The 23,770-nt window shown below is 41.5% G+C and overlaps 2 protein-coding genes across 12 annotated transcripts; both read right to left on the bottom strand.

Annotated features, from left to right (window-relative positions):
* Positions 1 to 2,503: 2,503 nt before the first annotated feature.
* snrpe (small nuclear ribonucleoprotein polypeptide E) lies at positions 2,504 to 6,311 on the bottom strand. The gene is made up of 5 exons (XM_080846594.1): positions 6,150 to 6,311; positions 5,731 to 5,757; positions 4,762 to 4,824; positions 4,255 to 4,333; positions 2,504 to 2,763 (listed from the first exon to the last, which is right to left on the bottom strand). The coding sequence occupies exons 1-5, from the start codon at positions 6,201 to 6,203 to the stop codon at positions 2,702 to 2,704; spliced, it is 285 nt and encodes a 94-aa protein (XP_080702720.1). The 5' UTR covers positions 6,204 to 6,311; the 3' UTR covers positions 2,504 to 2,701.
* A 780-nt stretch (positions 6,312 to 7,091) lies between these two features.
* Positions 7,092 to 16,928, bottom strand: zc3h11a (zinc finger CCCH-type containing 11A). Of its 11 annotated transcripts, XM_080845755.1 has the most exons (19): positions 16,791 to 16,928; positions 16,600 to 16,679; positions 15,841 to 15,884; positions 14,554 to 14,620; positions 14,278 to 14,391; positions 14,051 to 14,170; positions 13,807 to 13,930; positions 13,475 to 13,660; positions 13,293 to 13,364; positions 13,128 to 13,208; positions 12,943 to 13,032; positions 12,729 to 12,791; positions 12,517 to 12,618; positions 10,327 to 10,827; positions 10,155 to 10,219; positions 9,303 to 10,068; positions 8,914 to 9,107; positions 8,478 to 8,674; positions 7,092 to 8,293 (listed from the first exon to the last, which is right to left on the bottom strand). In XM_080845755.1, the coding sequence occupies exons 5-19, from the start codon at positions 14,329 to 14,331 to the stop codon at positions 8,080 to 8,082; spliced, it is 2,829 nt and encodes a 942-aa protein (XP_080701881.1). In that variant the 5' UTR covers positions 14,332 to 14,391; positions 14,554 to 14,620; positions 15,841 to 15,884; positions 16,600 to 16,679; positions 16,791 to 16,928; the 3' UTR covers positions 7,092 to 8,079. The 11 variants fall into 11 exon arrangements, with proteins under 11 accessions (XP_080701881.1, XP_080701889.1, XP_080701884.1 ...); XM_080845763.1 differs by having other exon boundaries at positions 14,554 to 15,133; positions 16,600 to 16,928; XM_080845758.1 differs by having other exon boundaries at positions 14,554 to 15,884.
* Positions 16,929 to 23,770: the final 6,842 nt, after the last annotated feature.

Genomic DNA, 23,770 nt, shown 5'->3' with positions numbered 1-23,770 from the left:
ACTCATGAGTACACTGCACACAGATGGGAGCATCTCTGGCCTGGAGCATCAAAAACCAGAGATCATCATGGATTATAATGCCACAAAAGGTTGGGTGGACAACATGGACGAGCTTGTGTCTGCCTACAGCTGCAAAAGGAGGACCCACACTGGCCACTGCCGATTTTATCATACATATTGGACATCTTGGCGTACAACGCCTTTGCCACCTGGATGGCACTGAACCCGGATTGGAAGAGAGGAAAGCTCCAGAGGATAAGCCTTTTTCTTAAGGAACTGGGAAAGACACTGGGGAAACCTTTAAACCCTGAGAAGACAACATGCTCCAAGAATCTCAGCCTCTGAAGCCACCATCAGGAGGATTCAGGAGAAAGATGCTGGTGCCCTAACCACCCATATTGAGCTATGTAAACTGACCTGTTTTCAAATTAAATTCACATAAATCAAAAAGTTATGAAAACCCTTGCTTCATTTGTAAATTTGTTGAATTTTGTCCACTGATATCTTGATTATAATTGATTTTCTTGATTTTTGTAAAAAAAAAAAAAAAAAAAGAACGGGTAGCACTTAAATTCATAAATGTGATATAACAAAGCTAAAGGGCCAATATTAACCATATTTGCTGTTCATATTGGTTGCAATTGAGATGAAGTAAACATCTGTTGAGAATTTTACCCAAAAAATTGTTTGATTGTACTGAATTAAACACCCAAAAATCGAGCGGGTCCACCAGACCCGCAATACCTTCTGTGTAACAAAAAGGGTTAAGGTGAGAGATGGGCCAATTCAAAGCACATATATGAATGTAAAATATATGCAAAAAAAAAAACAGTAATCACATCTGACATTTTCTCCTTTTCATACTTCAACATTGATGTGAACAGGTAGGTTGTCTGTCACACCTTAAAATGAAAATATATATATTTTTAAATATAGTAAATAGATTGTTTGAAAACAGAGATGACACCGCTGCTTGATGATCCTGGTTCCGTTGGCCTTGATCCATGCACGGCTTTTCGGTCACCAAGCACAAATAGTCGATTTTACTACAGCTAGCTACCCAAATGAAAGCAAACCGAAAATGATTTAGTGCGGCATTGTCGACTTTAAAATTCATAGTAGGCTACAACAGAGTAGCCTATGCCACTACAAGAAATAGGCCTACTTTTAGTATGAAGGCCACTCTCAGGCTAAGGGTAACTCCCAGGCTGGCTCGAAGGATGTAAGGAAAATGTTCGCATTAAAATAGTTGCCATCCAGTGAGCTATCTGGTTAACAGTTTAGTTTGCGGAGGGCGAAAATAAATCACTTATTTTGATCAGTCAGTTCAGCCACAACCGGCTATTTAAGCAACAGCACAGAAACACACCTCCCTCTTGTGGCTGTCCTGGATCATTACATGAATATCAACACAGGACGAGTGGTCCCGTAGACTAGCGCATGTTACCTCCCACTGATCGAAAAATGTATTTAAACTCAGAGATCACATGTGACAGGGTTAATAACTCATTGTTTATTTGGGAGGTTCATGTCAATGATTCATTTCGTGTTTTAGGTGCTTGTTTAACCCAATGTCTTACATTAAAGGCACCCAGTGCAACATTCAATTTCTAGTCTTTTTTTTTTTTACGGGTAGTAAGTTTCAATAACTCCAGTCCATACCATTACATATCGACATTCAAGGAGCAAAGATGAGACGTCGTTGTGTGGTGAGAACTGATAGAAAATCGTAAACAACAACAATCGCCGCCATTTTTCCCCCAAATCTTTATTTATTGGTGCCACCAATAAATAAAGCAGGATTCCAGTCAATGGAAAAATGGCCTCTCCCCACCGGCGATTGTTGTTGTGTACGATTTTCTATCAGTTCTCACCACACAACGACGTCTCATCTTTGTCGATATGTAATGGTATGGAGTTATTGAAACTTACTACGTGAAAAAAAGACTAGAAATTGAATGTTTATTTTTCGAGTCTCAAGCCTATAAAGTTGCGCTGGGTGCCTTAAATAAGTTGTCCACTGAACAGAGTATTAAGATTCCGGTCCCAGTGTTGGGGCCAAGTGCATATCTCCTCTGTATGTCTAGGCCCCTCTTCTTTTGTTGATAGTAAGGTGATCTCTGCACAATTGTGGTAGAGATGAGGATAGCTCACTGTTCTGGTAAACTCATGTCATGCAAAGACAGACTAAGACTTCGGTAGTCACTAAGTGAAATGATTAGAAGTTGAACTTGCTTATTTTGGTGAACTTGATTATTTGGTATGACAATAATGTGAAGCTACTCTCCCTCCATGCATGGGTGCTAGAACAAACAGTCCTCTGATTGATCGCTAACAGTCCGAGGTAGTAAAAATGACCATATTAAAACTACCTAAACAAGCTGGCTAAGTTGCTAATCTAAAATGATCAGTCTTGAGCAAGTGTTGCATTGCAGGATGTACTGTCAGGACTATTTGTGTATAAATCGATGCATTGAAAGACAACATAATAAGTCAAACAGGATAAGAAACAAACCAAAAATCTTTAATTGTAAAGATTATCAAAAAGCTTTCACCACCATAGCCAACACAAATCACAGGTGTCCTCCTTTAAAAAAAAAAAAAAAAAAAAGCCCTCATCCTTACATTCTAGAAATACACAACCTTATAAAAAAAAAAAAAAAACAACACCACTCAGACAGTCCACATCACAGGTAGGTGCTTAGGTTGTGGCGGCCACACTCTGTAGTAGGGTAATGTTGTCTCCTTTCAGCATGACCCGACCTGTGGAGGACAGAACGTGTCAGATGTTTCTGCCTTGAGTAAAAGATACTCTCTCTTGACCAATGTTATCTGAATTAATGACTAAATACTACAATTTCCAAAGGTACACAGGAAGAAGTAAACCATAAACAAGGCTCTAGCATGGGTATTTTTAGATGTTTCATTAGTGCAGGCTAACAGCTTTTTGTAGTTCTAGGACTAACATGTCATCACAGTGGATTATTGTAACAACAGTAATGATAAAATTGTATTTCATATTTTCAACTGTCTGATGAAACCTCCCTAAAATTGTACTACTGTACTACCCATGAGATCAAACATGTGGTCAATCCTGCCAGAAACTAAAAATATGGACCAGTTATAGTAATATAACACATCACACCACTGATCGGATCTATACCATCTCATAATTTAATTAATGGAAGCGAAAAGCTTTTGCGTCATATTTGCTACAACACCATCAGTTCATATCATGGGCGTCAGCACCAATTTGAAAGTGGGGGGGACATGTTTCAGCGGGGGGTCTAAACATTTTGAAAAACGTAGATGCAATTTCCCGCATTCTGGTGCATTTTACCATGTTTTAAGATAGAAAAAGAGAGTTAAACTAGTCATGCAGTTGAGATGGACTGAAGAATTATTAACTTCCGTGCCAGAGACGGAGCTCGCAGGGGTCCTTCCTTATAATGGATAAGAGGGTTCGTATCATAGATATAGAATATTCTATGGTGTAATACACAGAGGACTGACACTGACAACTTTTTTGACACTTTATAGTCTATTTAATGAAACCAAAGGGTTTAAAAGGAGGACAAGTGAGTGACACATTAAAAAAAAAATCTTCTTTGGTGAGTGTGTTTAGTCGCTGCTGTCGTTAGAAAAACTGCCATTAGCTAGCTAACGTTAACGCCAGATTAGCTCACGGTTGTTATGGCAATAACAATACGATTATAGCCAGATAATGACCATTGGGTGGTCCTTAATTGTCCACTTCAGGTAAAACTTGGGTAACTCTGACTTACTTTCCTCTTCTTCAAAAAAAAATTCCGTATGTCCATTTCTGTGGTCTGCTTCTAGCGCGACGCTCCGATCAAATCAGAGAATGAATGAAAATGAATGACAGTTGAATCTGCGTGCGTGATGAGGCTGCGTAATACACCAGGAAAACGCGGAGTGGATTTATATTGCTGTGGGTATTCCCCACTGATAAAGTGGAACGGATTTAATTGTGAAGCAATGGAAAGAATGCTGGACTAATAGACCAGCAGTCACGCACGCACTGATATTTTGACTGCAAAAGTGGGGGGGTCGAAACGACTTGTTTTTAAAAGTGAGGGGGTCTTGTCCCCCCCCAATTACATTGTCGCGACGCCCATGGTTCATATATACATATTTCTGGACAACAGAAACTGCCTAACCTGCCTAACTTCTACAGCTTAACAAGCAAAATAAACTAGGTTTGCTGGTGTAGTGGGACATCTGCAGTCTTACCCAGGGGCTTCCTGGCCTTGGTCTTCATGTGGACCTCCTCTGCGTCATCCAGAACCAGGTTCATGTATTCATCAAAGCCCTGGAACATGCAGTACACTTTAGATAAGCATGTTCTGAGGAATGAGGCATCAAAATCATTCCAAAAACAAGACTTCCATCTGTTTAATTACTACTACCTGTTGATGGTTAAAAAAAAAAATATGCACCAAAATTGATGGCTGGATGGACAGACACAACCTTGGTAGTCTACAAGCTTCTTAAGTAGTGTGACAGATTCTAGTGATTTCAGTACATAACATCATTGACCCAGGCCCTGAGACTCTGGTGCTGAAGTAAGATCTTTGTTGTGACAAACAGAAGAACATGCAAAATAAATCTTTCTAACAATTGCGGTTAATGAGACAAGACAAGAGACCACGCCAAGGGTTCAATTTGCTGTTGACTTGCCATCCAGCCACCCTGCCATTGAGATTATACATTCAGAATGGAAAGAAAAACCTGACGTACAATGATGCATCCTTCTATCCGCATGTTGACCTGTTCATAGAGCCAGACTTGAATACGGGACCGCTAGAAAGACAAGAAAATTGAGAAGTTAACACATATTTTCAACTTCCAAATTCTAAAACGAAAAAAACATTTCCACCATCCGATCATAATGACCAAAAAAATATTTTCAAACATTGCAAAATGATAGAAATCGGTCATAAATGCCTATTGTCTTTGGGTTAATATTGCCCGAGGTAACTTCTGATTTGGAACAAGCTTTATGAACATATTGGTGATGCCAACATTTCTCCTATGCCCACCTTCATTATATTGGCATGTTATTATCACATTTCTATTGATGAGAGTAGACCCCTTCACCACTCAATTGTTAAATTTTTAGAGGTACTATTATGGGAGCCTTGAATCTTGGGCTGGAGACGGATAGTTTTTGCTTAGGGAAAAGTCTGAGTAGTATCTACGGTATTAAGCAGCCATGACGAAAGTTGGTTGAATTCTCTAAATGCTTATGAAAGGTGCTTCAATGCTTTCTCTCTCATCTCCTTTTGCATAGGGTACACTTGACCATCCTTTTTGAGAAGTCCCACAATTTATTTCAATTTCATTTAAAAGATCCATGTCAATAACATCCACCCTTGATAACATAGCTTAGTGTTAGTGCACAGTAAGTTATAAGATCAATTAAATACCAGGCCATAATGACCAAATGTGTGTTATTTTTCCTTAGGACAGTAGGAGAGTAAAACTCAATATCTTTAATAAGTTACTAATAATCTTCAATAAGCTTGTCTCAACGCCACAACAAACAACGCAAACAAATCAAACTTCAGGGGTTTAGGTAATGACAACAAGAATACATTTCACATTTATGCATAACTTTTAGTTCATGTGAAAACCATAATTATCATCATAACTATTATTATTAGTATTAATACTATTAGGCCTATTCTTACTTTATTTCATACTTACATTTTGAAGATACCTGAAAATTAGATTCTGTAGGGTTGGTTAAGGAAAAAATGAAAAAGTCGGAACGAGCAGACTAAATAAGAATGATTTTACTCAGTGTGTAGCACAACATAATACTGTTAAACTTGCTAGCTGAACTTACTGCTAGCGGAGGTTAGCTGGTGGGATAAGGCAAATTAATATTTAATAACTGTACTGACATCAGCAACGCAACAAGAATCATTTGCAACCATTTTGCACATTACTTTACAGTCTGAACTCATACATACAAACAACAAAATACATAAACGTATACATGATAAATGTTTGTTGAGAGCATGCAAGCTGATGTTAGCTCGCTAAGTTAGCTTGAAATGGTATATGAATGAATGAAAGAGAAGGCCAGATTCCTGGTGAATACTGCCGCGTGAAAAGGATACAATTGGCTGGACCATAACCTTCTGGATCTTCTGTCCTTGTCCCCGGTACGCCATTCTGTTTTAAATATTGCTGTGTTTGCCAGCAAAAAAAAGATTTCGTATTACTGTAGTGCTCTACGATTTGCGCGGCGACGAAACCTTCACGTTGGTTTGTTCAGCAATGGCGCGTTTCCGGTTTCCGGTTTCTTCTTCTTTGTCGTTTAACGGCAGCCGGCATCCTTGCTGTTTCATTGCTGCCACCTTCTGGATCAATCCATTACGCCACCGTGCTCAAATCATATTGATTGACCCAGTGTCTTTCAGTAATTTAAAAATATTTTCCATATTTTCAGTAAAATACTTTCAACTGATACCTCTGTCATACCAACAGTCAGCATTATTTTTGTACATGTGTCATATACATATACATCTCTCTCTCTGCCGTGTACCTCCTGCAAGATATAGGATGTCGGATGTGGTACTGTACATACCTCAGTTTGAGGCTTTCCTATAACATTAAGTTTATTTAAAGCCCCATTATGCAACAATTGTACCTTAAAATAACAGCTTGAAAAAAATTGTGCCGCTACAATGACAAAATACTCATTCTGCTCATTCATGCAGATTACAATTGAGTCACCAAAATTTTAGGCAAGTCTTGCCCACTGCGCTTGCACCAATCTTCGTGGCATGGCTTTTGCCCTGCAGTGGACGTTTAGGCGAGGTAAAACGACAGGTACGCTGTTTCTTTCTCTACCCGATTCCTCCTGGGGAATACTAGTTAAAAACTAGGCATCATGTTACATTACTTAAAAAGGTGACTATATAGTGCAAATATAGGTGCATCATGCACCTTGTTTCATACTTAATTTGTGAAAATGTAGCGGATTATCTAAGTTTTCTGCCTTCATCCGGTGACTTAAAACTACGCAGCTCTCAGTAAGTGTCTGTGACCAACCAAACTCAGAAAAAAAGTACTCATAAAAGATTTTTTTGTATTATTTACAAAGACTTATACAACAGGATTGAAGATGAATCAAAAGAAATTAACGACACAGTAACTCATGTACGAGATACTTCTAGAGAAGTAATTATGCAGCAACAAAATTAAATGAGACAAAAGCACAACAGGATACAGTTAAACAGAGAAAGGTATTTGTAACCTGTACAGCAACCATCAGACAGCTCAAGTGTAGTCCCTGAGTTTTCAAGCCATAATTGTGTACATACAACATGGTCCCTTGAAGTAAGGTGGAGAATAAAAAGCAGATGCCAGTGAAGCAAAACAAAAACGAAACAAAAATAGCCATCTTAAGAAGGGGACTGAGCATGAGCACAAAAGGACCACAGGCATGTCAGATGTTTAGGAACTCTGTGGCTTAGAGCTTCAAGGGGTAAGACATTAAAGAGTCACTGATCACATTTTCTTGGGCTAAGAGACTGAGATAACAATGAATTTAAAAAGAAAGGGGGAATACAACTTTGTACATGATTTGAAACACAGGAAAGAGCACAGTAAAGGTTCCTGGGTAGTGTCACTTTGCTTTGTTGAGCCAGCCCTGTTCCATGTCTCTGAAGCTTGATGTTTGCATACATAGTATACAGAATAACCAACACGATTCCCCTACTCCTGGGGAGTCTAGTCCAACTGTCTACCTCAGCCCTGCTTTCTTGGGAGTGGTTCTGGAGAGAGGGCTTGATTCCTCAACAAAGCTGAGTCAACATCAGCTTATCAATGAGCAAAACAATCCCTTATTGTACTTTTATGAGATAAAGGGGACCATAAAAAAGCCTTTAAATTAAAAGCACTGAAATATTATCCAACAGAAATTAAAACCAAATGCAATAAAGTTCATTTTAAAAGGAAAATGGTGGCGTTTTTTCCCCCATCATTGATGGCAGTAACAGTGAATAAGAAGGCGTGCACGGGGCTTGTCTTGAGTGTTTTCTTTCAGCTACCAATCATCTCCGACAGTTCTAGGAGAAGGTCATCCTCCCCCTTCTCAGGCCCCAGATCGACTTCATCGTCCATCTCAAACTCATTGATCAGCTGTTCAAAGTCATCCACATTAGAGGTGCTGGACGTAACAGAGGTGTTGATGCGGGGAGTGGTGGTGCTTCCCTTGCGTGCCCTCGGCTGGTTTGGGGTCTTCGGCACAGGAGGGCTGGAGGACAAAGCAGACATGATTTTTTTTCAATTCATTAATGAGTTTCCTACACGTACTGGAACCTCAAACCTGCAGCAACTTTCCATTGAGACAATATTAAATCACTCCACCACCCCAAAAACAGTAAGACCACATAGTATAGATCTATGAGGTTTCAGAAGTAAATTATTTGACGACTCACCTCTGAGGGGCAGTCATGAGGTTCTCCGCTGAGCTGTTGGCTGTGGGTGTGGCCAGGCTCTGCTCAAACACAGGCACAGTCTGGAGGTCGTATTTCTGTGTATTACCCTCGACAGCAGAGCTGCTGATGGCACGACCCTGGAGGGGAATCTGGGTGGCCGCTGCTTCTAAGGCAGATGGAGGAGTGGGAATAGACACCTGCAAACAGAAATCAGGTAAGGCCATCAACACACCATACTAAGGCCCCCGGGCACTGAAGTGGAGAGACTGCCTCCTGTAGCTTTTTACTCATTAGTGAAGGTGGGAGGTAGGTCTAATGACAGGGACTGCTTGAATGGGATCAAGGGTGAAAATGAGAAGCTGAAATAGTTGACAAGGTCAGTGATGAGGGTTGGAGAGGAGCTGTGAAGGTGTACAACCGAGGGTTGCCATCTCACCTCAGAGCGTTTGCAGGGCGGCTCCTGCAGCTCGGGGGCTTCTTCACCGGCAGTTGCAGGGCTCAAGGGTTTCACCGCGGCAACAGCTGACCCCTTGCCGCCCGCCGCCCTCCTCTTCTGGCCCGGCCGCACGTGTGCAGACGGCTTCATAGAGGACGGCTTCACCACTGGCTTCACATTGACCTTGGGTTTCACTGCAGAGAAAATCACAGGGAGCTGTTAATGCCTGTAAAGCGGTAACCTGCTGCAGTCACATGGCCTGACAGCCATTTTCAAACCAGATTGTTATAAAAATTAAAATAAAAAAAAGACATCCTTCATAAGAGGAAGAGTGAGGGGCATTCAAAGGCATGAAAAACAGTGGGTTTCATGAGATTTTGGGTCTTTACCTTTATTCTCAGGGGACTTTTTCAGTGGGCTGGTCTCTGGGGCTGTGTCTGGTTGCGGCGTGCCTGAGACAGGGATCTGCTGGACCGGCAAAGGGGTGGGGGTGGGGGCTGGGACAGGTGTGGGGGCTGGAGCAGGAGCTGCAGCGATCCTAGGCCTTTTCACCAAACTCACAGGCAGGTCTTTGGGACCTGCGCTTGTGGCGACAAGGGGCTCAGCATTGAGGACGGCAGGTGCCACATTGGGCTTGGCAGGGGCCAACTTGGGCTTTACAGTGATGCGCTGGCGGGTAGGGACAGGGGCAGGCTGGCTGGGCGCCGGGGTAGTGGTGGTGGTGTTGGTCACCCTGATAGGCTGCCTCTGGGAAGCTGGTGTGGTGGTGGTGTTGTTGGTCACCGTGATGGGCTGCTTCTGGGCAGCTGGTGTGGTGGTGGTGTTGGTCACCGTGATGGGCTGCCTCTGGGAAGCTGGTGTGGTGGTGGTGTTGTTGGTCACCATGATAGGCTGCTTCTGGGCAGCTGGTGTGGTGGTGGTGTTGTTGGTCACCATGATAGGCTGCTTCTGGGCAGCTGGTGTGGTGGTGGTGTTGGTCACCGTGATGGGCTGCTTCTGGGCAGCTGGTGTGGCCTGGGACTGGGTGGCCTCCTGTTCCTGCCTGCGCAGCTGCTTCTCCTGCATGATCTCCTCAAATGTCTTAACCTTCACCGAGCTGGAGTCTGGCCGCACCTTCTCAAAAGCAGGAGCCACGGCTTTACCATTGGCCACCGTCTAGGGCACAGAAAAAGGACAGCTCAGGGCTTAGTTGTTCAGCAAAACCGAAGATATGACAGGGTTTTAAAGGAAAAGCATCTTACCTCATTAAATCCACCATCTTTGGGCTTCTCAGGCAGCTCAGCAAGTTTCTGCACTTTGACAATAGCTGAAGAGTCAAGTAAAACATACAAGATGATCAATAAATTTCACTCCGAATTCGACCATAAATTAATAAGAAATAAGCTTAACAGGAGCTGAAGTAATAAAGCATACCAGGTACAGGTGTTATGATACGCAGGAGTCGCTTCTTGTTGGGGGCTCCTCCTTCTTCAGACCCCGACGATGAGCTCTGGTCCTGGGCAGGAGGGCTCTGGGCCTGGGCTTCCAGTCTGGCTGCCTTCTCCTGCCTGATCTCCTCCAGGGTCTTCACCCGCACCCCGCCACTTGGCTGGGGAGGAGAGGAGGGTTTGACAACAGGTGTGGCCTCTGGAGTCTCTTTACCCACAGTTTTGGTCACCACCTGCACCTTCCTCTTCTGCAGCTCCTGCTTTTTTTTGGCAAGGAGGGTCTCAGAGAAGGTCTTCATGATCTTCTTGGGAGGGCTGTCGGAGGCATCACCGGAGGCCTGTGCCTGGGACTTGGCGGCCTTCTCCTGCCGAATTTCCTCCAACGTCTTAATACGAATCTCTCCAGTCGGGATCAGCTGGCTATTGGCTGCAGGGCTGGGAGTACTGCTGGACTCTGCATGCAGGCCCAGTCTCTCCCGCATTGAACCTGAGGGACACAGAGCAAAACTCATCAGCCTAAACAGCAGACACATTCGTATATATATATATATATATACACAGTGGGGAAAATAAGTATTTGAACCCCTACCGATTGCGCAAGTTTGGCCACTTGCAAAGAAATGTGTGATCTAGAATTGTATTGGTAGGAGTATTTTAACAGTGAGAAACAGAATATCAACAAAAAATTTCAGAAAACTGCATTTTATAACATTTATGACTTTATTTGCATTTGATGCAAAAAATAAGTATTTGAACCCCCAAGCAAACAGCAAGAATGCTGGCTCACAATGACCAGTTATGTGCCCAAGAAGCACACAGATTTGTCATCATTAGGTCTAACAAGGTACACCTGATCTCAACTGGTGACGTTTATAAAAGAAACCTGTCCAAAGAATCATACTTCACACCTTCAACCTCACCACCATGGGCAAGACCAAAGAGTTGTCCAAGGACGTCAGAGATAAGATTGTAGACCTGCACAAGGCTGGAATGGGCTACAAAACCATTGGCATGCAGCTTGGTGAGAAGCAGACAACTATTGGTGCGATTATTCGTAAATGGAAGCAACACCAAACAAATGTTAATCGCTCCAGGTCTGGGGCTCCATGCAAGATATCCCCTCGTGCAGTATCAGTGATCATTCAAAGGTGCAGAATAACCCCAGAACTACACAGGGGGAGCTTGTGAATGATCTCAAGGCAGCTGGGACCACAGTCACCAAGAAAACCAACACACCTCGCAGTAATTTTTTGAAGTACTGCAGCACTCGCAAGGTCCCCCTGCTCAAGGAAGCGCATGTACAGGGCCATCTGAAGTTTGCCATTGCACACTTGAATGATTCTAAGGAGGATTGGGAGACAGAATGTGGTCAGATGATACCAAAATAAAGCTCTTTGGCATCAACTCGACTTGCCGTGTTTGACAGGGGGGGAATGCTGAATATGACCCCAAGAGTACATCATACCCACCATCAAGCATGGAGGTGGAAACATTATGCTTTGGGGCTGTTTCTCTGCCAAGGGTACAGGACGACTCCACCGCATCAAGGGGACTATTGTGGAGTGGAGTATTGGGCTTGAACCTCATTCCCTCATTTCCTCCCATTGAAAACGCAACCTTAAAGATTTGGAGAGGATCTGCAAAGAGGAGTGGACCAAAATCCCTCCTGAGATGTGTGTAAACCTGGTGACCAACTACAAGAAACGTCTGACGTCTGTGCTTGCCAACAAGGGTTATTCCACCAAGTACTAAGTCATTTTTGTCAGTCAGTTTAGCTAGGGGTTCAAATACTTATTTTTTGCATCAAATGCAAATAAAGTCATAAATGTTATAAAATGCATTTTTCTGGATTTTTTTGTTGATATTCTGTTTCTCACTGTTAATGTACACCTACCATTACAATTATAGATCACACATTTCTTTGCAAGTGGCCAAACTTGTGAAATCGCCAGGGGTTCAAATACTTATTTTCCCCACTGTATATATATATATATATATATATATATGGAGGGGTTATAAGAACAAGACGGAAAAGAGTGGAATCGAGAAATATGGTTCTAGGTCTCACTGAGTAGCAGATTAGGTGTGTTGTCTGAATAGAGGCTTCTGCATTTTGACTTTTTATGAACAGATTACAACATTTCCCCCAAACCTTACTGCTCCTTCAGACACTTACCCCGCTGGGAGTGTTGGTCTGGATCCTCTGAGCCATCCACCCTCCCACCCAGACGATGGGACAGGCTGCGCTTCACAGGCAGCTCCCCATCCATAGGCGTGTCTGTAGAGAAAAACACCAGTGAACTCCCATCACACTGTTGCAAACAGTAAACTACAGTACCACCTTCTACTTACACCACTCACAGAGGGAGAACATGGGTGTCATCTTACCATCGTTAAGTGTTCTTTTCTCAAGTCGATCTGTGATTCTCCACTTTCCTGCTTCTTCAGGACCTGTGGATGAGGGATTTCAGAGACGCATGTTCACAAAACATGTTCAAGACGACGTGGCGGGATATTGGTTATATATATATATATATATATATATATATATATATATATATATTTATATATATATATAGTGATTTGTTGAAGTAATTCTTACGGTTCTTGGCAGTGAAAAGTGCTGGGCGAAGGATGGAGTTCATGTTCTCCTTCTCTCCAGTGCTGCTTGGTACTGTAAGCCCTGCATCCTCTGGAGGCATAAGCAGTTAATTTGAACATGAGTCATGAGTTAAATCGGTGCTGTAACGTGCCATCCAAGCTAGAAGACGATAAAATCTTTATTACCTGCTCTCCTTAGACTGGCCTTCAGGGCTTTGCGCAGCCGGATCTCCTCCAGCGTCCGCACACCAAAATTCAAGGAATCTTCTACATGAAAAGGAGAGACGTAAACTGAAGCCAAAGGGATGACGGGACACAGGCTTGATGACTACTTATTTACATTAGCTTTACCTTTGGGGCCCGTCATCAGTTTCCTTGGAGAGGACATTCTGGACCTCTCCTCTCCTTCCTCTGAGAACTGATCTGGAGATGTCAGGAAAAGGAGTTAATGTTATTGACCATCTAGTCAAAACAACCTAGTTTTATGACTCCTGTACATCTACAGGAAAGAAAATAATTTCAGTCAAACATACCATCCTCATCTTCGTCTTCATCATCAATAGGGTTAATGACCACTGGTGGATGGGTGGGGCTGGGCACGTTCTCCTGCGTGTCAGCTTTTATGACACCGCGGAGCTGGGGGTTAGAAGGATTGAGGGGCTGCGGGGCTGGCTCTTCCTGCGTAGGCTCCTCCTCTCCGTCTTTCTTCATAGCTGAGCCTGCGGTAGCAAAAATCCAACTACTTAAAACCTTGAAGGGCGTTACCGTAGTAATGCTCACAATAGTGAGAGGAGCCTGCCTGTGAAAAATTAAATCACCTGAATGTAACGTGCATGTATATGTATTCATGGTTTTACAAACTAACTTTTATTGGGAGGAACAAGGACTCCGTCTATTAAACGAGCTCTCTCATGGTGAAATGCGCAGTGGGACTTCTGGCATCCTACTGGCTGTCTCTCCCAGTAGCATGCTATCTCCTTCCTGTTTTTCTGTAGACAAGGTTGCAAGCAGATCCATCAAATATAGCACAAATAAATACCGAGGTTACCAAGATACATACTGGAGCTTATCTAGTGCCAATGAACCAGTTGAAAGTATGTACTGCTCACCTTAATCTCCATGTGGCGAAACTTGCAGACCTTGCGGAAGCAGCGATTCTCTTGCCACAGGCTGCAGACCATCTCGCTGCCCATTGCGGCATCGCAATGTCTGAACGGGCAGCTGTCGCCCTGCCACACAAGACACAAAACTTAGAAACTCAAAAGAAAGCTCAGAGGTATAACAGCCATTATTACAAACTTTGGAAGCTTTCAGCCGGTTGAGTTTAGGAGCTCACCTTGCTGCACGTCGAGTAGTAGAAGAAGTAACAGTCATCACCGTGGTTGGTCATGCTGGGACAGGCGTCTCTGGATCCTCTCACTGGCTGTCTCTTTCAGGGCCTGAGCTCTCTCTAACAACAGAAGTGCACACCTAGTTACAGCCTTGCACCACAAGTGCAAGCTCTGACACAGCTCCTGCTCCACTGCTTTACTTGCAGAAAGCCCTTAACAGATAGTAGTACGGATCTCAGCATGAGATGGGAAGAAAATGCAGACACGTGTGCTGTGATCACCTGGAGCGGTTGAGAAGAATCCCCTGCTCTTCTCTTAAGTGCTGAGGTCCGAGGTGAGGCAGATATCCTGAAGGAAGACTTGATCCGTGAGTAAAGAGTGAAAGCACGGCGAGAACAGATCCTACTGCTCCCGTTAGCCTGATCAACTATTATTCATCCGTGGTGCAAAAGTCTTTTTTTTTTTTTTTTTTTTATTAATAGTGGACAAATGAAAACAATCTAAGGGGTGAGAGGGATGATGAAGCAAATTTTAAAATAATCTTCTGGGTGGATGTTTTTCCCAAGGAATATCAAAAGAGGGGAGGGCATCAAAAACTATAATAATAAAAAGGGGGGGGGGGGGGGGTCTTGTATCTTCTGAAATCTGGGTCACTGACAGGAAAAAAAAAGTGCTGACTGTGGGGGTTTTGGGTGGGCCTTTCAGAGAAATATGGAAAAGGTAAAGGATAAATTGTGGGGGGAGAAAAAAAAATAAGGGAGCAGAAAATGGCAATCTTCCAGAAATCTCTTTCCTCTCCTCAGAAAAAAAGGAACTATTCCATATCCAGAAATCTTCAGAAAAGAGAAGAAGCTTCTTTACCTAAACATAGAAAGAACAGAAACACACTCCCCGACATACACCAACAGGTTCATTTCAAAATTCTGGAATATTTGAGGTGAACTGGGCATGAGATGGGCTCTGGACACTGATTTGAAAGCGCAGACACCCAAAGTATCTAGGCAATGATTTATTAGGTATATTTTAAAATAATGCATTACCATATCTGCAAAATGTTAAATGCCCAGACACCTGAGCAACCTTGTGGCTAATGGAAAGACAAGAGTCTCAACCTCAGGCACAATCAGCCAACCACTGGCTTTGATCCAGAAAGTAGGACTGATGTATTTGACAAGTCATTTCATACATCAACACTGTGTTACAGTGTGGAAATACTGGATTAGGCTATGTTACACAATCTAAATACATGACAGGAGCTTTCTGATTCATGGTCAGGGATGTTACATGATATTTATCCATGGTGCTTCCATAAAGCCAAATTGGAGAGTCATTCGATGTTATAGAAAGTAATAACAGGAGGCCCTTCATTAATATGCTAGATACCAAATAAGTAGAATCAGAAAGTGCGGATCTACACGACTTCTGGGAAATCATAAACTGGCAACAATATTTGCAGGACATGGTTTCTATGTCAAGCTAGCCACATCAAAGTTATACCACTGTTGATGATAGCTAACTAGCTCAAATAAATTCACAGAACAGAGAAGCAATAAGACTGTTTCTTTTACCAGAATTATTTGGAGAACGCGTTGTTCATCTTCACTCGTTGCTACTGCAACAAAAGGTTGGTCAGCGTTAGCTTTCTCCAAGATATTTTCTGTAGTTACCTAACGCAAGCAGTTCTATAAATAAAGGTAACGTTAGCTAGGCACACAGCGGTGTTTCGAAACGTTGCACGGCAAGTCAGCTAGCAAGCCTGAGTTGCTTGCCAGCTAGCTAGTAACAGTAGCTAATATGGGCCCTTCAACTTAACATTACCAAATACAATAGCTAACCAATGTTTGAATCAAGTCAGCATATAATAAAAGTTACGTTAACTTACAGTTATCAAATTAGCCTGAACAGAACAAGTCCTAGAGAATATAACAGTCGACAGGAAGAGAACTAATGTTAACATTAGCGGACTCCAAACCAACCACGATTTATCAGTTAACGTTAGCTGTGTGAGGGAGGAGAGGATAACATTACAAAGGCTTCCAGCCCGACGCAGCTATCTATGTTATGCAATTCAGTCGTGTTATTTTGCCCTTAGCTAAGATACACTGGAGACAACACGTTGTTAGCTTAATGTCACTGATCCGTGGTTGATCGTTGCAAGCAAACATTTCTTACTAGGAAAGTTAGCAAGCGACCATGAAAGCTAATGTTAGCTAAGTTACATATCATATGGGCATTACTCAGAACTCTTGGTCGCTTTAGCTCATTGAGATACACAATTCTCAAACTAAATAACAACATATAGTGTTACAGTAAATCGAATTATTTACCAGTTTACTAAAAGGAAATTTTAACTATCCGTTCTCTATTTCTCGACGTCCACTCTGTCCTGTTCTTCTTTACTCGGTTTCTGGAAATAAGATGGCGTCGGCTGGGCAGTCAGATCTACAACGGTAAACACCATAGACGTACATGTCTTTGGCAAAATAACTCGCACATAACTTCCCTTCCTAAAACTTACATGAATGTCCAATTCCCTCTTGAAATATATTGTATCTAAAACTATGTATGTTAAACAACACAAATAGCTAAATGTCAGGAACAACTAACACTTGTTTTACAGCTTCAAGATTTTTAATCCATTGACGTCATACTTCAGAGGAGGTCGGTAGAATACTGCAAACGCGCGTCGCACGTAGGCACTAGGCAGTGTACAATACATACTCTAGTGAACATGCGCACCGAAATGAAGATCAACAGGTAACGCAACTGCAACGCACACGCCACGCATCCAGTGTGAATGAGGCCTAATATGATTGCAGCTAAAAGTTACAGAATGATTAAGAAATTGTTAAATACCTAAATGCATTGCAGTAGGCTACTGCTGTGTCTTCGTTGGATGTGTGTATTCTATGCTGCGTTGTAGCCTACTGCCAGCCCTATCTTTCCGCACAGGCAGAGATGGGCAAAAATACATCAAAATGTATTTTGATACAAAATACAAAATACCCCTCCAATAAATGTATCAAAATAAAATAAAAAATACTGTTGCCAGAAAATGTAACAAAATACAATACATGTATTTTGTATTTTTAAAATATAGGAAATACTTTTTCTGTTTTCTCACAATTTGGTATAGCAGAAAATTCAGGTTTGGGCTATACAATGGCGTAATTTAGTTACCACAGGCCCAGGTGCAGGCTATTATGACGGGCCCTTGTCAGTGTTGTAAGGCAGTGGTTCCCAAACATTTAAGTCCCTTATCTTTTTTTTCATGTTTGTAACCGCCGTATAGGCCTAGACCACACATCGAAACTGCAGTGAAAAGTGTCAGAGTATGTAATGTTGCTGGTATTTCAATATGATATATATACAGCCGCGGAAAAAATTAAGAGACCACTTCAAAATGATCAGTTTCTCTGGTTTTACTATTTATTGGTATGTGTTAAAGTAAAATGTACATTTTAGTTTTATTCTATAACCTACTGGCAACATTCCTACCAAATTTCAAATAAAAATATTGTCATTTAGATCATTTATTTGCAGAAAAATGACAATTGGTCAAAATAGCAAAAATGATGCAGTGTCTTCAGATCTCGAATAATGCAAAGAAAACAAGCTCATATTCATTTTTAAACTACACAATACTAATGCTTACACTTAGGAAGAGTTCAGAAATCAATATTTGGTGGAATAACCTTGATTTAAAATCACAACTTTCATGTGTCTTGGCATGCTCTCCACCAGTCTTTCACATTGCCGTTGGGTGACTTTATGCTACTCCTGGCGCAAGAATTCAAGCAGCTCGGCTTCTTTTCATGGCTTGTGACCATCCATCTTCCTCTTGATCACATTTCAGAGGTTTTTTATGGGATTCAGGTCTCGAAAATTGGGCTGGCCATGACAGGGTCCTGATCTGGTGGTACTCCATCCACACCTTTACTGGCCTGGCTGTGTGGCATGGAGCATTGCCCTGCTGGAAAAAACACTTCTCAGAGTTGGGGAACATTGTCAGAGCAAAAGGAAGCAAGTTTTTCTTCCGGGACAACGTTGTACTTTGCCTGGCTAAGGTTTGTAAAAGACCATAAGGATTGAAAAAGCGGACTGGATGTTCTTCTAAGTTCGTCTTCTCTGATGAGTCCGATTTCACAGTAGGTGCAAGACTCTCTGGCTTGTAGGCCTCTCCAGGTCCCCGTCTAACCATCAGACGACCATGTGTTGGGCAAAGCTGAAAATTGGACTCATCGGAGAAGACGAACTAGAAGACCCTCCAGTCCGCTTTTTTCAATCCTTATGGTCTTTTACAAACCTCAGCCAGGCAAAGTACAACGTTGTCCCGGAAGAAAAACTTGCTTCCTTTAGCTCTGACAATGTTCCCCAACTCTGAGAAGTGTTTTTTCCAGCAGGGCAATGCTCCATGCCACACAGCCAGGCCAGTAAAGGTGTGGATGGAGTACCACCAGATCAGGACCCTGTCATGGCCAGCCCAATTTCGAGACCTGAATCCCATAAAAAACCTCTGAAATGTGATCAAGAGGAAGATGGATGGTCACAAGCCATGAAAAGAAGCCGAGCTGCTTGAATTCTTGCGCCAGGAGTAGCATAAAGTCACCCAACGGCAATGTGAAAGACTGGTGGAGAGCATGCCAAGACACATGAAAGTTGTGATTTTAAATCAAGGTTATTCCACCAAATATTGATTTCTGAACTCTTCCTAAGTGTAAGCATTAGTATTGTGTAGTTTAAAAATGAATATGAGCTTGTTTTCTTTGCATTATTCGAGATCTGAAGACACTGCATCTTTTTTGCTATTTTGACCAATTGTCATTTTTCTGCAAATAAATGATCTAAATGACAATATTTTTATTTGAAATTTGGTAGGAATGTTGCCAGTAGGTTATAGAATAAAACAAAAATGTACATTTTACTTTAACACATACCAATAAATAGTAAAACCAGAGAAACTGATAATTTTGAAGTGGTCTCTTAATTTTTTCCGCGGCTGTATATATATATATATATATATATACTGTATATATGATATATTTAATATTATATTATATAAATATAATAAGAAGCAATATGCATTTCATTGTGAACTGTGCTTGGCATTTATTTACAAAGTTTTGAAAATATGCATGTATATATAAAATGTAGGATTATTAGTTGAAGGCAAGAATATGCTTGGAAACAATATTAAAAGTAGAGTAAATGCTAAAGGTCTACAAGTATCGACATTCAACAGGAAAGGGGTATACACTATCATGATAACACATTTTAATATAGTCATTGGAGTCCAAACATAATGTGAGAAGTGCCCTAATTAACAAAATGTCGATTGATTTGACGACCTCTGCAAACAACTTGGAAACTACTAAGTAATTTGTGGGTTATTGAGTTGCCCCTCTTCTTACCAATCTGTAAGTGTTACCGTTTCAACACACAGTTGACCAAACATATTCATTAATTCAAAAAGTCCAACCAAGATTCCATCACACTGGTAATGGTATCAGCAAATAGCAGTGAGGAATATAGGCCAAATTAGGCCAACATATTTACAAAGATAGACAATCACTGTGGAGTTTCATTACTTTAATTGCAATAAGCAAAGACCGGTAGCCAGTTACATTTGATACACCTGCAGCTGTTTCTCAGAGATATATGGGTGTACCCAGTTAACGTGGAGAACTGCATAAAAACTCTTGAAGCAATGACATCACAAACATTACAAGACAAACATCCAGGTTCTTTAATCCAGTGAGAATCATGTGTTTGCCCAGGCACTTATAAGTAGGGATGAAATTCCCACCATGATGATGGTTAGTTTCCTTGAGGGATTCATTTGCCCTGCTTTATTATGAACTGTGTTATCAGGGCACCATGCTATATGTGTGATGCCATCAGAACACTGGAACATTGAGGCCGGGTTGTCTGATTCCAGATAGTATCCATCAGGTTTGCCACTGCAGAAGAGGTTTGAAGAGACTGGAACTGTGAGGGGTTCACACACGACTGAATGGGTTATTATGGCAGTTGAGGAGGTTTGGCTTGGGAGTGTGATGTTGTATGTGGTGGCAGTCATGGTAGGTGGAATGGTCAGGTTTTTCATGGTAGGTGGAATGGTCAGGTTTTTAACAGTGTGGGTGATCGCAGGGTCTTCAGTCGTAGAAGATAATTGCACTCCTATGTGGTAAATAATATTCATATTAGTAGGTCTGGGATGTAGATTCAACAAATCCATATTTTTGCCCTTTAATTTGGGCACCTGTTGTGTAAGGTGAGGATAAGATGACTTATACAATAGTTACATTTGTTATCAATATCTGCTATCAGCTTCCCACTTTGCAAACAGATTGCATATAATCCAAGGAAATATCAAAGGAGATGTCGCTCTCAGTGAATATATGAATGCATGTTTCAGTAAAGTTAAAGATATTTTAGACTTCTGACCTCTGAATGAGCACAGTTTGAACGGGATTTACAACGAGGCTTGGCATGGATAGGTTAACTACAATTGAAATTTACATCGAAACAGGAGTGGTCGGCTTGGCATACCATGCAAAGGTCATGATTGGTCCATATTACTCTCTGTTTAAATGTCAGCACAGTCACACATAAGTAATTGGTACACGGTACACAAGGTATTGACCAGGAAACCTCAGTTCAGGGGTTGGTGCTGTAGTTGCCAATACTGTATGTGTTTTGTTCAAGACTTTGTTTACCCTCCGCTACTGTCGCTGTGTTTGTGTGGAACTACTCAGATGAAGTATCTTACCATTTTCTAGATGAGTTTTCAGATATCTTATTAAAGGTGAGCTCCCCTGACCACAGAATTCTCCAGAAAAGTCATCCAGGTCAAGAGTCCAAACAACAGCTCCCCCAAGTTTGTTTTCCATTAGGTACTGCACCTAGAACACAGTCACAGAACACATTAAAAAACATTTTAAGACTATCAAGTCATTCATAGCAGTATTAAAAAATAAATAAATAAATAAATAAGTACCTTATAATAATAGCTAGTCTGGTTGTCAAAACCAACCCACCAACGTCCCTTCAGAGCAAATGGAACTTTCTGTTTATCAATCCACTCTACTGTTGCACCCTGAAGGAAAGAACAAATCTGAAGAAATACATGAGTGGGGAGTTAATTCTATGATATAAGATAAGATAAGATAAGATGAGATACGATGATATAAGATAATAAAGGATAAGATAAGACAAGGCAAGATAAGATAAGATTAGATAATTATTCAGATGTATTGATGTTGATTGTAAACATGCTGCACTAAACCCTTCGATCACCTCATAGTGAGACCAGACACCCATCTCTTGAGTATATGGCCCAGCCGCAGCAAAGCTACTGGTAGGGGCCCCAACCCCATCGTCTGTCGAAGTGAGGAGAAACGAGTGTCCAAATGTAGGAAAACCCATCAACAGTTTTTCCACAGGGGCTCCCTGCTCCTGCCAGTACAACATGGCAGAATTCTGGAGGCCAAAACAAAGGAAAATATATGTGAGAATTTCCTGTAGGACACTGGTTTCGGTATGTTCCAATCTGTCAACTGTTTAAAGACAAGTATAGATTGTTGCTTGACTAAGCTACAAGTGGTTAAAATAACGTAATGTAAAATCACTCCATTAAACAATGTTATCCATCAAGATTCACAAACATTGCTCTCAGACCTTTTATATCAGGTCTCAGTAACTCATCTCCCTGTCATTCTTCAACAGAATTACATTATGCTATTGCAGACACATGTAGCGTATAACTTCCTTAGCACAGTAGCGTGTTTGAAAAAACATTTAGATACCTACTACATTATAATGTAGACTCTCTCCTGTTTGATGTTCTCCACTATATAAGGGGCTGTGGTGATTAGTGAGACCATCTTGACTTCCATGGAAGCCAAACGTCATGACACTGATGAAGTCCAAGTACCTAAAAGTACATACAATTAATGTGTTGCCAGCAGTAAGTGGCTGCTGCTGTTGTGTGACATGTTCATCTGACTTACTGTGAGACCTGTGGTACATCATAACTAATGTAAACTACATTCCTTTTTGCAGCCACAGCAGCAGTGACCATCAGTCTCTGGTATCCACTGGCTCTGCTCTCAGTTTCATAGGCTTCCACAAGCTCCTGGGGATGACAAGATCATGCCATTAGCCATCAGCTAAACATGCTCTTACAGTGATAGTACATTATTACAGACAAATTCAATAGAGTGGCAAAGGCTTGAGCTCTACGCCTCTTCTTACACAGAGTCATTAAGATATTAATAAATATTATTTTCTGAAGCCATACATGAGTGACCAAGCACACTGATGCTTTTAGCAGGTGATGTGATACCAGGACATACACTGTGTTTTGCTAACAACAAATGTCAAAAAAACAAAAATGGTTCAGTCTGTGACACTGTCAGGTGCAAGAATGGCAGAAGATGTTTATCTACATGTACAATTTCACCCTACTATGAAGGCAAACAAATATATAAAACTGACAAACATGTATCAGGATGTTTTCCTCACAATGCCCTAAAACTAGTAACAATATAATCCAAAAGGCAAACCAAATGTTTAGGAGAATAAAACCCAACAGCGTGTAACTAATTTCCTTGCAGGCACCTTGCATAGAAGTGTGAATCTCCTTCTGTCCTCTGGAGGGCTCCCTTGAGATGCGGGGCCTTCCCAGGCCAGGTCCAGTCCATCAAAGCCATATGTCCGTAGAAGTCTGATGGAGGACTGGATGAACTGCTCGCGTGTAGAGGAGGAGGACATCATTTGAGAGAATCTGCTGAAAATAATAATTGACACAGAACATGCACGTCAGTCACCAAGAGTAAAGAGTGTGAGCGTCTTACTGCACACCACACAAATACTCTTATGCTATAGTTCCTTTAGCGGTAGTTTACCTATCAGTAGAAGGAACAGTGCATCTATTCATGTTTTTCTCTCTTTAGGAGGATGGCGTGTCTCATGGGTGAACAGTAAGAACTTCAGCAATAAACTGCAGTCAGAGAAATCCTTTTTCTGTGCTAATCTCCACAAATATGTTGCATGTTTTGCTCTGATGAAACACATCACAATGAATATAAATAAATGCATATTTGATGCGACAATAAGACAGTAAACTTACTTGGCTGAGTCATTGTCCTTCCCTTTTACAGACAGCAAAGTCTTTAGCTTTGGGTTCCTGCAGAAAGCATCCAAGAAGCATCCATAATCAGCAACAATGTTCTCCAAAAACTAAAGTCCCTCTAATATAGTAACTACCCATCCTTAAAAAAACTATTAATCAATTATTTTAATAATATATCTAGCATCTTTATTCTGCAAACTGACCGAATCTTCAATGCATTGAAGGATTTGTAAAGTGCATCATCATCCCAGTCGGAGGCCTCCAGCTCATTTCCATAGTTTACAATGGCAAATGCAAAAATGAGGTGAGTGCAGAGATTGGGATCCACATTGTCAGGTAGAAATCTGGCTGGACCGTCTCTG

This window comes from Sprattus sprattus (genome assembly GCF_963457725.1).
Source record: "Sprattus sprattus genome assembly, chromosome: 10".
NCBI lineage: Eukaryota > Metazoa > Chordata > Actinopteri > Clupeiformes > Clupeidae > Sprattus > Sprattus sprattus.
This window is presented reverse-complemented; position numbering and strand designations above follow the sequence as displayed.

What these genes read in the sequence shown, in the direction of transcription:
- zc3h11a (XM_080845754.1), bottom strand. Translation starts at nt 14,331, where the DNA reads ATGACCAACCACGGTGATGACTGTTACTTCTTCTACTACTCGACGTGC. An exon ending in TATCATAACACCTGTACCTG is followed by an intron (nt 10,220 to 10,326) that starts GTATGCTTTATT and finishes TTGACTCTTCAG; the next exon opens with CTATTGTCAAAGTGCAGAAA. An exon ending in CGCCCTGCAAACGCTCTGAG is followed by an intron (nt 8,675 to 8,913) that starts GTGAGATGGCAA and finishes TTCTGTTTGCAG; the next exon opens with GTGTCTATTCCCACTCCTCC.
- snrpe (XM_080846594.1), bottom strand. Translation starts at nt 6,203, where the DNA reads ATGGCGTACCGGGGACAAGGACAGAAGATCCAGAAGGTTATGGTCCAG. An exon ending in AGGTTATGGTCCAGCCAATT is followed by an intron (nt 5,758 to 6,149) that starts GTATCCTTTTCA and finishes CCAACCCTACAG; the next exon opens with AATCTAATTTTCAGGTATCT. An exon ending in GGATAGAAGGATGCATCATT is followed by an intron (nt 4,334 to 4,761) that starts GTACGTCAGGTT and finishes TGCATGTTCCAG; the next exon opens with GGCTTTGATGAATACATGAA.